Source organism: Patella vulgata, chromosome 5, assembly GCF_932274485.2.
Source record: "Patella vulgata chromosome 5, xgPatVulg1.2, whole genome shotgun sequence".
NCBI lineage: Eukaryota > Metazoa > Mollusca > Gastropoda > Patellidae > Patella > Patella vulgata.
This window is the reverse complement of record NC_065883.2, coordinates 8,839,384-8,858,132: the sequence shown is the minus strand read 5'-3', so window position 1 is coordinate 8,858,132 and position 18,749 is coordinate 8,839,384. Positions and strand designations below refer to the sequence as shown.

Here is an 18,749-nt window from a genome sequence, read left to right as displayed (position 1 = left end):
TAATCCAAACTGGGGGATTATCTACTTTGATATTTTTAGCTTGTTTTTTTAATTACCTATTTAATGTAAATTAATCAGTTTAATTAGATTTTAGCGTGAATAAAACTGTGAAGAATGACGATCAGCGAATTTAATTTACTTGTCATTCAAAATTTTCTCTGGTTTTCAAGGTGTTTAACTTTACTATATGTAAGAGAAACATCTGAATATTGCAGGGTTTTTTTCCAGCATCAAATATAGATGATGTAAATTAATGATGATGTAAATTAATGATGATGTAAATTATGATGTAAATTAATTATGATGTAAACCAATTATGATGTAAACCAATTGTGGTGTAAATTAATTGTTAATTGAGATGTAAATTAATTGTGATGTAAATCAATTGTGATGTAAATCAATTGTGATGTAAACCAATTGTGGTGTAAATTAATTGTTAATTGTGATGTAAATCAATTGTGATGTTAATTAATTGTGATGTAAATCAATTATGATGTAAATTAATTAAAGATGCATTATGTATTTAAACTTTTATTCATGTGACAAGCCTATAATCAATACTCTAGACATCCATTAGCCAAGATATTGAGTGGATAAGACAATATCTGCATCAAAGGACTGAAAATCGAGACGGTTATTTCTTGTCAAAACTTCAACCATTCATAACCTAGCTCAGAATTTGACAGAAATTTTCAATGTATTCATTTTGCATTATCTATTTTTAAACTATTATACTAACAGCAAGCTCTATATTTAAACCTTACATCTTTAATTAAATGTTAAATAATGATTTGAGTATATTTTATCGTGAATATTGTTATGAAAAAGTCAATATTTCTGGCAACATTTTGATAGGGTGACCCACCATAAATAAATATCTCCATATATCTCGACAATTACGCCACAATATTTATATATATGCCAATCCTCAAATCAGTTTCACACAATTATAGTCACTAAATAAACGATCATGTTGTACTTAATAAGCTATGACCATTAATCATGTATAAATAATAGATTGAAAACTGGTTCCAAGAGTCGTCCATAACATCCAGACACTTTTGAGTAAAAGATAGGTTACGTGCCCTTGTTTTGAAGTTAGTCTCGCTTAACCAGTCTATCGACCATTCTACGTCTGATTGACAGATCGGGATAATCAAGACTACTTTTTTACGAAACATAACAGAAAGCTAGAACAAGAAATTGAATTTAGAAATAAGCACGTTAGGTAGCTCAACAATCGTTTTAAGAAGCTTGTAAAAGTAAAATGAAACTACTGCTAGTATCATGTTCCTGTCTAACCCGAGTGATTCAGAGATATTATTTGTACTAAACCAAAACTGTACCGCTCTTAACGGTACAGTTAATGATAAAGCGATTTAAAAAATGAAAAGAACGTAATTTCTAAATCTGCTGTAATAACCAAGAAGCTTAATTTTACTGCTATTCAAAATCGTCAACAATAAATTTTTTACGGCTCTAATAGTTGATAGATTTGTAGAGAATTGCACGTGCCATGCCTATTTATAGTATCATACTGTCAGAAAGTTGGTCTCGGCACGGCGAATGTGCACGCTTCAGTGGTAGTCTCGAACTATCAGCGGTGGACTGTATTTCTGTGCGTACATGGGTCACCCTAATTTTGACAATTCCTTTGTCTTTATCATTCTTTGCTTGATTAAGACAAGATATAAACTTTTATGTATAACTTGTATTCCATATAACTTGTATTCCATATAATTGCGTAATATGTTATTCTCATACAGTTATTAAACGCTGCTTAATTAATTTAATTTACTACTCGTAAATATTTAGTTTTAAGTAGGTCAGAGATTGGTTTTGGTATATACCAGCGTGCCCTGCATGAGCTGTTGAATTTTTTGATATTGCTAAAAAATGGAGATGAATACTAGTGATTTTAATTTACAAATCCGTCAAAAAAAATTTTCAGTAGTTGTCAAGAAGTTTTAAATCATGCTCATCAAAAGTGGGTCAGTTTAGGCTACTCACCCTTTAAGCAACGATGTCTGCCAGGATAAAAATGTTCCGATATCCAGCCTGTTCTGTGATTGTGTATCTTGGTATGTAGTTTGTCCTGGCGATGTGCGTAATATTCTTTTATCAACATTAAATCAGTCACTGAAATATAAATAAAATGAAATGAAATGAAATGGGGTTTAACGTCCTACTCCGAGACTGGGCTAATGAAGACGGGCATACGCCATACAGTGTGTTATAAGCGAAATTTTGCATGGGCAGTGGCACTATGACCTACTCTTATATCGAATTCCAACTGTCATGGGATCTTTTACATGCACACCAATGTATACACACAACCTTGGTTTTTTGTCTCATTTGAAGGACTAGTTAGCTGTTCTTGTCAGGCCCTCCGTCCTGCACCACTGACAAGGAGAAACTACGTCGGAAAATACAGGACATTCAATAAGACACCTGTCACAGACATAGTCCAGCACAAATACAGACTTTGTCGGGTACAATTACTCTTGTGTCTGACATCACTGTACCACGGGTATCATTTAATCTTGTGTATTTAGCACTAATTTCTTTCACATTCATTCAATATCAAGTCTTTGATCAAAAACTCAATAAAATCCCCAAAAATCATCTAATTTGTACTTGTGTCTAGTTTAAAGCTGACCATTCAATTTTGATAATGAGTGTCCAATTGTTTAATTTCTTGATCACTGTTAAAAAAATAAACAACCCAATTGATTATTGATGTATAACTATAATGATTAATTTTTGAACAGTGGTCTGGAAATTAAACACTTGTAAATTCGACACTCATTATCAAAATTAATCAGTCAGCTTTAAACTGGGATTTTAAATGATTTTTACAGATTTTTTATAAAAGATTTGATATTGAATGAATGTGAAAGAAATTAGTGCTAAATACACAAGATTAAATGATATCCAGGTTACAGTGCATCGTGTCTGAATAGATTTGTCTTTTTTATTGTATGCCAGGGCCATTAGTGCTGGACCTTTTGTCAAATCAAACTAAAACTGTTATTTCCTGACCTGGGCAATTAAGTATAATGAAAATAAATTGAAATATGGGAAAATGAAAAGAATCGTGTTTAACGTCCACTCGACACAAACTAGGTCAGCTCGGGACTAACACATTGTATAATTGTGTTTAGGGATCTTTAGCAGTGGTAGGAAACAGGAGGCCTCGGAGAAAACCCTCTAGGTTGAGCAGTCATCCATATTCCTTGTCACATACAATCTAAGAGAGAGAGAAAGAGAGAGAGAGAGAGAGAGAGAGAGATGGGTTTTAAGTCCACTTGACACAAACTAGGTCATTTCGGGACTAACACATGGTTCAATTTTATTTCAACAATTCACTTGTGCGTAGGGGTCTTTAGCAGAGAAAACCCACGAGGTTGGACAGACGACCCTACTCCTTGTCATGTACATCCGGGGAATCAAAACCATGCCAGCTGACTCAATGACAGACCTTATGATACAGCGTGCACATGCTAACCATTCGACCCCCCCCACCCCATACAATCTTGAATTCGAAATACCTAGTCATTTGACAGACCTTATAATCTAGACCAGCCAACCTCCCTTTCAGTAAGTAACCATATATGGTGTAAATTGTATTATGAGATTACCATATTTGGTAGAAGATAAAAGCATTAGGGGTAAAATTAGATGGCTAGGTCTTGTAAAGACTAGACGACGGTTTAATAGTACACTGTATCATTATTACATTGTCTATATTTGGTAAAATATAAAATCTGTCTAGACAGACGAAACAGATGAGCATAAAATAACTTACATTCACGATCATCGTACACAGACAGTCGAGATATCAATCCATCCGGCATCAAATAATGGGCAAATTTTTCCAATTTAGCTCGTTTGTATAACTTGCTCTTTTTACCTAAAGGACACCTCATCTGAAAATCTACGGGAAAAAGAAACAGAAATTATAAGAACATGATTTCGTTTTATTAAAGCCTCAAGTACCAGTATGGCAATATATGTCACAATATGTTGACTAGTGCATCTCATTATAATGTGTTGATTGAGCATCTCAATATAGAAATGAATTGAAATGGGGTTTAATGAGTTGCATATCTCAATATATTGAATAGTGTATCTCAATATAATGAGCTGTGTATCTCAATATAATGAGTTATGCATCTCAATATAATGAGTTATGCATCTCAATATAATGAGTTATGCATCTCAATATAATGAGTTGTGTAACTCAATATTAATGAATTATGCATCTCAATACATTGACTTGTGCATCTCAATATAATGACTTGTGCATCTCAATATAATAAGTTGTGTATCTCAATATAATATGTTTTGCATCTCAATATAATGAATTTTGTATCTCAATATAATGACTTGTGCATCTCAATATAATGACTTGTGCATCTCAATATAACGAATTGTGTATCTCAAGACACTAAGTTGTGTATCTCAATATAATAAGTTTTGCATCTCAATATAATGAGTTGTGCATCTCAATATAATGAGTTGTGCATCTCAATATAATGGGTTGTGCATCTTAATATAATGAATTGTGTGTCTCAATACACTAAGTTGTGTATCTCTATATAATGAGTTGTGTATCTCTATATAATGAGTTGTGTATCTCAATACACTAAGTTGTGTATCTCAATATAATTAGTTTTGCATCTCAATACAATGAATTGTGTATCTCAATATAATGAAATTTGCTTCTCAATATAATAAGTTGTGCATCTCAATATAATGAGTTTTGCTACTCAATATAATGAGTTGTATATCTCAATATAATAAGTTGTGCATCTCAATACAATGACTTGTGTATCTCAACATATGGAACTGTATATCTCAACATTGTGCAACTTAATACTCAGTTTTGAAAATTAAATATTATAAATCAGTTAAAACTGTCAACGATCATTGACAGACTCTCAATCAAATGCAACAAAAAAAAAGGGTTTCGATAAACAAAAGAAATTGAACTCTTTATGATAGAACTATAAATAAGTACAAAAAGCAGTACCTTTTAGAGATAATTTTAATGGTTCAACCCATGTTGGTGGCATATCCAGGTGTTTCTCTATTTCCTTATCTTCGTCCTATAGAAATAAATAAAATAATACAAGATAGTTAAAGTAGCAGTCCCCTCCGCCCCCCAAAATACCCCAAGGTTTCCAAAATAAAAGAAACAGTCCAGAGAGAGAGAAATGGGGTTTAACGTCCACGCGACACAAACTAGGTCATTTCGGAACTAACATATGGTTTAATTTTATTTCAATAATTCGCTTGCGCATAGGGGTCTTTAGCAGTGGGAGGAAACCGGATGACCCAGAGAAAACCCACGAGGTTGGACAGGCGACCCTACTCCTTGTCACGTACAACCGGGGATTCAAAACCATGCCAGTCGACTCAATGACAGACCATTCGGCCATCAACACCCCCCCCTTCCAAAATAAAAGAAGCAGTCCAAATACATTGTCCGAAGGTTTAGCTGTACATAACGAGATGTTACCAGGGTTACATGTAGGAGGTAAGTAATCTAATGAATTTCATTGTTCAGTCATGACAATATGATAATCATGATGCCATTTATCTCTATAATTTAGACAAGTAGGCCGACATGGATATCAAGACATTTGAGGATTTTGGACAATATATGATACAAAACTGAAAGAATGTAATTCTATGAAAAAGTACCACAGAAATTCTGATCATTGTACAGGACTAGCATTCACACATAATTAACCAGTTTGAATCACTCAAACATATCTGTGACAACCCCTTTAAAGTAATCTTCTGGCTTGGATTAAACAAAGAGGCGCTGACTTTTTAACATATCTCATTTATATCATCTGCAGTGAGAGAGAGAGAGAGATTAACCGACTTGACACAAACTAGGTCATTTTGGGACCAACATATGGTTCAATTTTATTTCAATAATTCGCTTGTGAGTAGGGGTCTTTAGCAGTGGGAGGAAACCAGAGGACCAGGAGAAAACCCATGGGGTTGTCACGTACAACCGGGAAATGGAAACAACACCAGTTGACTCAATAACAGAACTTATGATACAACGCGCACACGCTAACCATTCGGCGATCCACCCCCCAATCGTCAAACTAAGGCAGAAAAGATCAATCATGGTTTTATTGATCGTAGAAAAATAATAAACAAATTACTATAATATCATTATCTCCCAGAAATTATGGTGCAGAGAGAGAGAGAGAGAGAGAGAGAGAGAGAGAGAGAGAGGAGGTGTTTAATGTCCATTCCACACAAACTACTTCATTTCGAGATTAATATTATTTCAATAATTTATTTGCATGTACGGGTCTTTAGCAGTGGGAGAAAACTGGAGGAAACAGAGAAAACCCACGCGGTTAGACAGGCACCCCTACTCCCCGTCACGTACAAACGTGGAATCAAAACCATGCTAGTTGACTCAATGACAGACCTTCACGTGCGAACCATTCGCCCATCTAACCCCCCATCGTCAAACTATTATTTCAATGTAGAAAACCCACAAGGTTAGACAGGCGCCCCTACTCCCCATCACGTACAAACGTGGAATCGAAACCATACCAGTTGACTCAATGACAGTCCATGTAATCTAACACACACAGGTTAAACCAATCAGCCATCCAACCCTCCACGTAACAACAACAACAGCTAATGGATAGACTTCACGGCACACAAACAAGCAAGGACATAAGGCAACTGCCGCAGACATTGTCCAGTACAAATTATCACACAATGTATATATATATATATATATATGGTAAGAGTATTGAAATGTTGCATGTATATATAGGGTGACCCCCCAAAAAAACAGAACCCATAAAAATTTTATTAAATCCTACAAAGGCCCAGCAAATTCCAAGGAATGTGTTCAAGTAATTGACAATTTTGTGCAACTTATGCAAATTTGCCTCCAATACCACAGAGGCCATTTGGAGTATATTTTGGAAGGAACATCACTTTTATGCAAAGCCACCAAGATAACTGAAACTTTGGGCAATGATCATACACAGACCGAAGTTTAAGTCCAGCAAATTTCATCAAATTTACTGTCCCATTGTAGGATTTAATACAAATTTTATGGGTTCTGTTTTTTGGGCGTCTCCCTATACTCTAATAAAAACGTTGTGTGATTATTTGTGTCTATGACAGGTGCCTTATGCCCAGGCTTGATGGAAAAGATGTGTAATTGCAACACAAGTCTTTCAATATTTCTACTTTTTATTTCTACTGAAACAAAATAATCTGATCAAAATACAGATCTATATTTCATTTCATTTTTTTATACTTTCGATGCCGTCAACTAGATGAAGATCTGACCGGTTTTAGTGAGGGGTTGCGTCAGAGGGCTTTTGACCCTATGACGTTAGACATTTGATTAACCAATTAGAGTTGATGCTTCTATTGGGTTACCCACAGTTCCATGCAACTCCCGCCTAAAACTCGCCATAACTGACCATTTCATTGGCTAATCTCTCACATCAATAGGAACGCAAGTTATATAACGACTGCTCCTGATCCTAGTGTAGTACATGTAAAGACAAGTAAAACGAAATTTTGAACTATAAAAAAATGAAACGAAATAGGATCTGTGTTTTAATCAGATTGGAAAATGAAATTCAAACTGACTGATGCATTTCATCCAATTAATAGTGCTGTACTATAAATGCCATTACTGATACGCTGAATAGATACTCTGCATATAAACATCATTTCATCACATTAATATAAGAGAAAGAGAGAGAGAGAGAGAGAGAGAGAGAGAGAGCTGCAACTAACATATGGTTTAATTTTATTTCAATAATTCGCTTGCGCGTAGGGGTCTTTAGCAGTGGGAGGAAACCAGAGGACCCAGAGAAAACCCACAAGGTTGGACAGGCAACGCTACTCCTTGTCACGTACAACCAAGGATTCGAAACCATGCCTAGTTGACTCAATGACAGGCCTTATGATTGAATGCACACGTGCTAACCATTCGACCATCCAACCCCCCGCCCAGGATTCCCAGACAATTAACCAGTTTGATTCACTCAAAGAACAACCCACTTTAAAGTATCCACAGATAAATGTACGCAAAAATTCACTCAAAGAACAACCCGTTTAAAGCATCCACAGATAAATCTATGCTCAGAATTTACTTTAATTAATTAACGTATTGTGAGCTAATCTAACAATGTTGGCTTACGAGATCTTCATGCTTATATATATAAAACCCAAGACAATCCCAGCTTAAAGCTATTTTACTATTGTACCAAACAAGAAGTGAAAATACCCTTTTCATATAATCTGAAGACGTAGGTAATTTGTGCATTGATATGTGCTTAGCCTACTAAGGGTGCTCTTATCTGTCCTACTTGTTGTGATGGCGATCTACTTGTTGTGATGGCGATATATTTGTTGTGATGGCGATATACTTACATATTTGATACTGGCGATTACATAACGCTGTATCTTAGCCTAGCAAATATTATAACTTTAAATATTATAAAGGCAATAAAATGGGTTTTAATTTCCTACACTTTTGCAACAAATGAGCAAATGAAGACGCCATGAAGCATTTCTGTAAACTCTTCAAATTTCAAGGGTTCTTTCATGTACAACAGGATTTCATTATTTTTGTCCCATCCAAATAAGTAGATGCCGTTTTTTGGTAGGAATCTATTCTACGCAACTGACAAGGCAAAACCACACCGGAAAATCATTGGAACTTTCTTGACCAACACTGGGAACGAACCCAAAACATTCGGTTTAGTTAGCCATACTCACTAAATGGCAAATTACTTCAAATATTAATATTAATTTCAAATAAATAAAAAAAAGAAAGGCTATAGGTATAATTTACAGAACTGGCACAATTGCGCTCCGTGTGAGGTATTCAATTTGGTTTAAGGAATAATTGAAAGTGAAAATGTAGCTGGATGCAGCAAAAGCCGCTGGACATCTAATTTTGGAAAGTTAATATTTAAATCGAAATCAAACTTTAATATTTACAATACAAGTCTTCTTTCTTCCATATAATACAAGGCACCAGTCACACACACTGACAGACACAAATTATCACACAATGTATATATTATGCTAGGTTCCCACGGTGGTGCGATACGTTACGATAGGATTGTCCCTATTGAGTCCACGATCTGGTACGTGCAGATACGTTTCGATTCGATCAACACGATTGCTACGACTGACCTCAATATATGATATGACCTGATAGGATCACCACGATTACTCCACGATTTCAATCGCAGCACAAATCATGATAGTGGGAACCTAGCATTATAATGTTGTATGATTATAATTTGGCCTAAAGTTTCCTTATTCTTCATACACGCACTGACAATGATGATGCAGAAAGCACAAGTTTGTAATCAATTCAAATTTCAATCAGAGACTTTAATCAACGTATGCGAGTTCACACTCAAGTTTTTATCACCATCTGAACAATAAAAAACAGGCCTACCTCTTCCTCATCTAAGCCAGCCATTAAATCTTCTTCTGCTTCTGGTATTTGTAGAAGCGGTTTGTCTAGACCTGGAAACATATACTCCCATCTCGTACAATCACCTAGATCGTAACTCAAACCCTAAAATTAAAAAAAAAAATAACAAACCCGAAAAATACTAAAATATATATAGGAGTACAATCACCTAGATTATAACAGCGTCTTATTTTGAATTACAACCCTTCCAGATCCTAGTGTAGTAAAGACAAGTAAAACGAAATTTTGAACTATAAAAAATGAAATGAAATAGGATGTGTGTTTTAATTAGATTGTATTGTTACCTGAACACCGTTGGAACAATCCTGCATGTTAACCCAGTAGTTGGTATTATTCCACACCGATTCAATACCCAGATAATTCGTACTGTCAACAGGATATGGTAACCCGGTAAACGGTTCGATAAAAAAACTCTCGGCTACTTCTCGTTTACCCGATAATACCAGGATCCAGGTGTGAATTCTTAAACCATAAAGTGGATCTGGTGGTGGCTTCTCTAGCTCCTAAAAAATAAATAATCATTTATAACTCCAATGGTGTTCACAAACTGGACAGAAATTAATAAATAAAATCACTGCTAAAAAGGCATTAAAGGGGAATTATGGGAGATCAGATAAAAAGTTTACAGTTCTTGCTATAATAGGTACATAAATAGATAATGTAAAGAGAATATGCTGAAAATTTCAGTCAAATTGCTCCACTCTGAACCGAGATATTAGCTTTTGAATTTTAGGTTAGCCTCAATTACCATTACTAAAAAACCAAGTCTGGATTATCCATTTATCCGTTTTATTATCATTCACAAAATGTATTCCAATCCACTAAATATCGCAAGCTAGTGATGGCATTGAGAGTTGATTATGGGCTGGATAAGTTAATAAATTTCTAATTAATAATTTATATAAAATTTCAGGCCTACAAAAAGACCTGCAATAGGCAGATTTAGCTCTTGCATAATGTATGTTTAATAAGGAGCAGTAATTAATATACCGTTTTATGTACTATAGATAAACAGCTGCTGTTATATAAATCATCCTTTAGACATTTATTCATATGACAAGCCCATAAGCGCTCTAGATCGTTGGATGGCTTAGGTATTAAGTGAATTGGACAATGCACGCTTTATTTGTTTTAAACGCTAATATGGCTGACCAAGCCGCAAATTTTCAGAAAATGCATGTATTCATTCAAAGAGAGAGAGAAATTTTCAATATATTCATCATGCATGTCCCTATGTTCGGGAGACATGACCCTGACCCTATATTTGTGAGACATGAATCTATGTTCGGGAGACATGACCCTATGTTTGCGAGACCTGTCCACATGTTCATCAGACATGTCCCCATGTTCGTCAGACATGTCCCTTATGACAACTCTACCACTCAACCCCGTTCACCAATGATGATTCAACTGAGGGAAGCTTAACATAAAGAGAGATAACTCCATCTAATTTAAAACTTACTAATTGCCTTTCTATCTCCTCCTGGCGTCGTTTAGCTTCTTCCGCTTCTTTGGCAGCAATTTTTCTTTGCTCCATTTTCATTTCAAACTTACTCTGTAGATCTCGTGGAGGTTTCACCGTATATTTCTTTAATTCTTTCTTTTTTGCTTCTTCCACTTTCTGAGAGAAAAAATATAAACATCAATTTTATCAATCGGATTAAAATTAAACATACATTATACAAGAGCTAAATCTGCCTATTGCAGGTCTTTCTTTAGGCCTGAAATGGTATCTTAATTATTAATTAGACATTAATTAACTTATCCAAACCATAATCAACTCTTGATGTCAACGCTAGCCTGCGATGTTTACTGGATTAGGACCCCATTTGCTGCTCCACTTTCATTCATGATTTAATCATGAAATGGATTTAATCAAGACTATGTTTTTTATCGTACCAACATCAGTAATGATGATCGAGGCTAGGCCGAAAATTCAATCAGTAAAATTTCGGTTCAGAGTGGATCAATTTGACTGAAATTTTCAGCAAATTCCCTTTACATTATCTAGTGTTTATCTATTATAGTGAAAACTGTCAGCTCTCTATCTAATCTCCCATAATGTATCTTTAACGATTTGTATTTTGTTTTGTTTTTTATATACTTTCGAACATCAACCAATATCCAACTAACCTGTTCTTTCTTTGTAAGTAGCGGACAAATTTCTCTCGTTTCATCAGCAAGACAAGTTTCTTTTGTAGCGTAACCATTGACAACGTAGGCATCATATCCAGCTGACAGCAAGAAGGAACACAATAAAGTGCTGTACTCGAAACAGTTTCCCTTCTGTCGTTTTAACACGGTGGTGGGTGATAACAACCGGGTGGGCTGTAATATAAAATGAAATGAAATGGGGTTTAACGTTCTAATGTTCGGCTCCAACTGAGCTAATGAAGACGGGCATATGCCATACAGAGTGCTATGAGGGAAGTTTTGCCCGGGCAGTGGCACTATGACCTTCTCTTATATCAAATTCCAGCTGCCAAGAGATCTTTTACGTGGTCGCCAATGCATGCACAGGTCCTCGGTTTTTCGTCCCATCTGAACGAGGCAGCTGTTCTTGTCAGGCCCTTCGTCCTGCGCCACTGACAAGGCGAACCCATCCATCCTGATACTTTCTCCGCCAAATGTTTGATATAGGAGTGTGAAATGGAATTTAACATCCACTCAACAAAAAATAGGTCATTTCGGGACAAACATGTTTGGAAATGACAATCAACGAAAAGGAGATAGAGAATTGGGGTTTAACATCCACTAGACACAAACTAGGTCATTTCGGGACTAACATATATGGTTCAATTTTATTTCAATAATATGCGTGCGTGTAGGGGTCTTTAGCAGTGGGAGGAAACCGGAGGACCTGGAGAAAACCCACGAGGTTGGACAGGCAATTCTACTCAATGTCATGTACAACTGGAGGAATCAAAACCATGCCAGTTGACTTAATGACAGACCTTATGATAAAACATGCCTGCGCTAACCATTCAGCCATCCACACACCGCCCTCTTTCAATTCTATGGTTGCGGATTAAATATGATGCATGTTTTTTTTTAGAATTACAGCTTTGTCGACAATCAAATATACTGCAAACTGAGCATATATAACAAATAAACAATATCAGGTTTACCCATAATACATGTACCTCTATTCATGAGAAATGGGGTTTAACGTCCGTCCACTCGACACAATCATTTTGGGACTAACTACGGTTCAATTTTAATTCAAAAATTCGCTTGCGCATAGGAGTCTTTAGCAGTGGGACCGGAGGAAAACCAACGAGGTTGGACATGTGACACTACTCCTGGTCACACAATCAAATCCACGCCACTTGACTCAATGACAGATCTTATGGTCTAACACGCACACATTAAACCATTCGGCCACGAAATTTTCCCAAAAATTTCATGAAGTATCTATTTTAATATTAAATTTAAAAAAAAGAAAAAATTGTTTCTTACGAGTTCATATGGTGGATCCAAGGTTTCAAAATCTAAATAATCGGCCACAAACTCAGCTGCCGTATCCCAATCATATAATTCCTTATATGGTAGCTGAGTAGGATTTATAGTCGTACAAACAAATTTCTGAAAATAAAAATGATTCTAAATGAGTCATACCATTAATACCTTTTAACGGGAAAACATAACATTAATACTTTTTACCAGGAAAACATAATTATTCTGATTCTTATTAAAGTTTTTATTGCAATATATAAATATTCCTGACTTAAAGATACATTATGGGAGATTAGATAAAGAGCTGGCAGTTCTCACTATAATAGTTAAAAACTAGATAATGCTGAAAATTTCAAATTGCTCCACTCTTAATCTAGACATTAGCGATTGAATTTTAGGCCTAGCCTCAGACATCATTACTAATGTCGGTACGATGAAAAACATAGTCTTGATTATCCATTTTTCGATTTAATCATCAATGATTTAATCATCAATTAGGTACGAATTAGTACCAAATAGTTTAATTATATCAGGGTCAAGGTTTCGACTATGCCTTGGAAATTGGAAGTGGGAGGCAACTAGTATGTGTCTCTCTTTTGTGGACCAAGGTGAGATTGTCTGTTGTATTAATTGGACAGGTAGGCCTGAGTTATTCTTCAGTTATGTGTCTTTGTTGATTGAGTATTCGTTTTTCCGGAGGACCCGGAGAAAAAAAACGAAGTTTGACAGGCGACACTATTCCTTGTCACATACAACTGGGGAATAGAAACCTTGCCAGTTGACTCAATCACAGACCTTATGATACGTGTACACCATTCAGCCATCCACAACCTACCCCCCCCCCCCCCTGTAGCTTACAAACATCTGTGAGATGTATATATAGCATAGACTTGGCCTGTCGAAATAGGGTCATACCCCAATTCTCTTTTGTTATATACTATTCAAAAAAAGTAGGGGTTTTGATTTTTAAGTGTTATTAAAGTCACCTAATGAAACTGACGAAGAAACAAATGACAAAATGAAATGAAGTTCACATTCATCGATTTATTCCAAATGATCGTTAGACTAAGTAAGGCACAGACTGACCATTATAAGGGTAAAATGATACCCGGGGTCAAACAGCAAAGTTACCACAGCATCACAACCAAGTCAGTAACGGGTAAATCCTCCTCTGTTTGCCAAACAAGCATTGATCCGACGTGGCATACTCCTAATGAGACGTCTAAGGTCATTTTGGTCCAGATTGTCCCATTCCTGTTCCAACGCAGCAGCAAGTTCTTGGACATTGGCAGGACGTTGTTGACGTTGACGTAACCTCTGTCCAAGCATGTCCCAGACATGCTCGATGGGGGAGAGGTCGGGACTCAGTGCTGGCCAAGGTAATGTGGTGATGTTCTGTTGTTGGAGGTAACCTGTAACGATCCTGGCCCTGTGACATCTTGCGTTGTCATCCTGGAAGATGAAACGGCGGCCATGACGTCGTGCGAACGGCACAACATGGACTGCCAAGATGTTGTCCCGGTAGTACTGGCCTGTAACACGCCCTGCAACAACATGTAAAGCCGTTCTTCCAGCAACAGTGATGCCTCCCCACACCATAACAGAACCACCCCCAAATCGATCATGTCTGATGACGTTAACGTCTTGGAAGCGCTCGTTTCGACGACGCCACACCCTCCTACGTCTGTCCAAAAAATCAACAGTGAACCTTGACTCATCTGAAAACATCACATTGCTCCAGCGTCGATTATCCCAGTGTTGACGATCCCTACACCAACGACGTCTTGCCTGAATGTGATGATCTCTCAAACAAGGGATCACGCGAGGACGTCGGGCGCGAAGGTGACCCCTATGCAGTCGATTCCGAATCGTCTGGCCACCAGTGTCTGTTTGAAGACGAGCGCTGATCTGATTTGCTGTGATGACACGATTTCTCAAGGCCAAGGTACGGATAAATCGATCCTGGGCTTGAGTTGTCGCCCTTGGTCGACCTGAGCGTGGTCTGTCCTGTACAGATTGTGTATCACGGTATCTGGACCATAGCCTGCTTATGACAGACTGAGAAACATTCATCGTCTGCGCCACAACCGCCTGTGTTGTGCCGATCTGTAGCATGCCAAGGGCACGTAACCTTTCATTTTGGGCAAGCCGATGCATATCAAAATTTGTTTTCTGGTCACTAAAACAATTAAACTGATGTTTCCACCCTGGAATTCAATGCCACAATGACTGTAACATTCAAAGTCAGAGTCGTGCAAATCTTGGGTTGGACCCCCATGATGATCCCAAGCATCACCTGCATTCCATGCGGTAGCTATTGGTGCGTTTGGGCGTCACATGTAACTGGAAATGTTTCTTCTGTTAGGTTCTATAGTGACTTTTTTCGTAGTCATTTGCATATTTTAGTATTATGCCCCCAAAATCAAATATCCCCTACTTTTTTTGAATAGTATAATAGGATTCTTATGATGTGCTAAAACTCTAAACAAAAAAGTCTGCTCAAAGCCCAATCTAATTTACATTTGTTTCATTTAAAAATCCATTAACATGGCGATTTGAAAAACACATATTTACCTCGACTCCACACTCATTTACTGGGTTTAAAAATAAAGGTTTTCTATCTCGGTACAGGTGGACATATTGCCGACGAAAATTATCAGAATATTGTAAAATCAGTAACTCTTTTGGTAAATTGTTTTTATAAGAATCAGGAAATTCAGCTGGATCAAATTTTTCTTCTATCCTAAAATAAAATATAAAAAAATTGATTGAAGTTAAGTCAGTATAATTTAACATTTGACAAAAATAATGATGTGAGAGAGAGCTATGCAAACTAAGTCATCATGAGGCTAACATACCACACAATTTTATGTCAGAGAGAGATAGAGAGATGGGGGGGGGGTAACATCCACTCGACACAAACTAGATCATTCTGGGACTAACATATGGTTCAATTTTATTTTAATAATTCACTTGCGCGTAGGGGTCTTTAGCAGTGGGAGGACCCGGAGAAAACCATTCGACCATCCAACCCCCCACTTTTATATCAATAATTCGCTTGCGTTTATTAGCTGGAGAAAAGTCCACAAGTTTAGGCGGAAAACCCCTACTCCTTGTCACATACAAGTGTTAGAGTGAATATAGAAGAAAGTCTAATTTTTGCAACATCATCAAACTGAGTCTTCAATGATAATAATACGGTACAGGTAGCTAAATTAGTAAAACCAGCGTTGAGATATAACTAATTTCATGTTCTGTAGTAGACACAAAATCAAAATAAATTTCCTGAACATGCAGTCTTCCTATAAATCTTTCCCGAAGGCGAAAATAATTGAAGTTTGTCCCCGCATTTGGATCAGATCAAACATTCAAAGAGGTTTAGATCTAGTTACTCTAAAAAAAAAATTACTTTTCTATAGCAGGAGAATGGACAACTATTTTAGCTAATTCTTCTTTTAAAGCTTCCGCATCTGGTGATAATTCTTCTTCACCCTCGACATTTTCAGAGCTGCCCTCTTGATCTTCCCCAATATCAGCAGTCAATTCGCTGCTGTCATTTGTTACGTCAGCCCCTTCCGTCGTATCTAAATCGGTTGGAACTAAGCCCGGACTTTCTTCGGATGCGCTTTCCATTTTCTTCTCTCTATCGACCGCCTAATTGTTTCTGTCTAATTAGATTTTGCCATAAAAGAAAACTTAAACGTCCCACTTCACTGTTTACAAACGGGAACCGGGGCAAACAACACCTGTTTATGACACATCCGCAACCATGGCAACATGTAGTTCACGCGTTCATTCTAACGTATTAGACTAATGAACCAAATACAATTCATCCATTGTAATCATTTGCATTCATTTTGTTTCAAGTTATATATAAACCACTAAAATATTTTCCCAAATAAATAAACCATAAAAACAAATATCACTCCACGTACAATCGACTTTCACTTCCGGTACATTAAAACGGAGTTGTTTCCCTTGACGCACGAAATTATCGCCCCTTGTATTTGGTCGCACATTTCTAAATTCACATTCATTTTTGGGTTTTTGAGTTAATATATGAAAGGTAGATGTCTTATACCAATTCTGTTATTTTATTGGGAATATTAATTTAAACCACCTGGTCACATTTCCGAGATTTTGAATCTCTAAAAGGAATATCAGTACAAAAATGGTGAATAAAGATAATGTGATGTAGATAACAAACCTCACCTCTCAACCCTCCGTGTTTCGAGAAAAGAGATGGTGCTATATAGTTCCACATAGCGAAGCCTAGCGCAAATCACATCGGGCCTTAGTAAGCAAAATTGACAATATTTTACATCAAGCTGGACATGTCCCACGCAGTGGCGGCGCGGGGGGGGGGGGGGAGGGGAGGGCACTTTTACCCCCAATGGTGATCCAATGGTAGATCTGCAAATCAGATCATCGAAGCGAGGGAGAGCAATGGGGTTTAATGTCCACTCGACACATACTAAGTCATTTCGCGACTAACATGGTTCAATTTTATTTCAATAATTTGCTTGCACGTAGGGGTCTTTAGCAGTGGGAGGAAATCTGAGGCCCCAGAGAAAACCCACAAGGTTGGACAGGCGACCCTACTCCTTGTCATGTACAACCAGAAAATCGAAACCATGCCAGTTGACTCAATGACAGACCTTATAATACAGCATGCACGCTAACCATTCGGGACAGTGAAGAGGTTTGATGTTTTAGCGAAATGAAATGAAATGGTGTTTAACGTCCTACTGTTCCGCTCCGACCGGGCTAATGAAGGCGAGCATACACCATACAGTGTGCTATGAGGAGAATGTTGCCCGGACAGCAGCACTATTGCCTACTGTTATATCGAATTCCAACTGCCAAGGGATCTTTTACGTGCACGCCACTGTAAACATAGGTCCTTGGTTTTTCATACCATCTGATCGACTAGACTGCAGTCCTTGTCAGACCCTCCATCCTACACCACTGACAAAGGGAAACCACGCCGGAAAATCCTGATAAACTTTCTCAGCCAATGCAGGGATCGAACACGCAACCTCCTGGCTAGAGACCCAGCATCTTACCCACTTAGCCACCATGCCTCCTTCATGTTTTAGCAAGTGGCTCAATCCCAGTATTAGTATATTCCAGTCTGGTTTCCATTTTTTTTTTTCTAAACAATATTTATTCAGGAACTGAGGGGATTGGGGAACAGGCAAGGCCTATATAGACCTCTCTCCCGGTTACAAATAAATTACATAATATACAATATATTGAAAAAAACGAATGGTTTCCATTTGTCTATGATCTAGTTCTTGTGATGGGCCACCCATGTACTCATTGGTGTGCATGTATACGACTCTGTGACGGCTGGAAATCGATGATGACTGAAGTGGAAACGGCAGTGTGGGAGCAAAATTTGGAGACATTGTCAAAAGTAGAATGCAAAGAGAGAAATGGGGTTTAAAGTCCACTTGACACAAACTAGGTCATTTTAGGACTAACACATGGTTCAATTTTATTTCTATAATTCGCTTGCCTGTAATAGTCTTAAGCAGTGGGAGGAAACCGGAGGACCCGGAGAAAACCCACGAGGATGGACAGGCGACCCTACTTTGGTCAAGTACAACCCCAGAATTGAAACCACTCCAGCTGACTCAATGACAGACCTTATGATACAACCCATACACACTAACCATTCAGCCATCCAATCCCCTAGCACAATGCAGTACTGTCGATGAAAATAATTGTACATAACAAAAATTAAATGGCTTTTCAGTTTATT

General features: G+C 37.2%; 1 protein-coding gene across 1 annotated transcript in view; it reads right to left on the bottom strand.

Annotated features, from left to right (window-relative positions):
• The window catches only part of LOC126822430 (dynein regulatory complex subunit 7), a 36,587-nt gene extending 19,835 nt beyond the window's left edge, over positions 1-16,752 (bottom strand). The window contains exons 1-10 of the mRNA XM_056100902.1: positions 16,392-16,752; positions 15,557-15,725; positions 12,986-13,111; positions 11,660-11,854; positions 10,989-11,147; positions 9,811-10,029; positions 9,488-9,610; positions 5,036-5,111; positions 3,809-3,937; positions 2,011-2,139 (exon numbers count right to left, since the gene is read on the bottom strand). Coding sequence (XP_055956877.1) covers positions 2,011-2,139; positions 3,809-3,937; positions 5,036-5,111; positions 9,488-9,610; positions 9,811-10,029; positions 10,989-11,147; positions 11,660-11,854; positions 12,986-13,111; positions 15,557-15,725; positions 16,392-16,615 — 1,549 coding nt within the window. The 5' untranslated portion in view covers positions 16,616-16,752. The remainder of the gene's footprint in view (positions 1-2,010; positions 2,140-3,808; positions 3,938-5,035; positions 5,112-9,487; positions 9,611-9,810; positions 10,030-10,988; positions 11,148-11,659; positions 11,855-12,985; positions 13,112-15,556; positions 15,726-16,391) is intronic.
• Between the last annotated feature and the right edge of the window lie 1,997 nt (positions 16,753-18,749).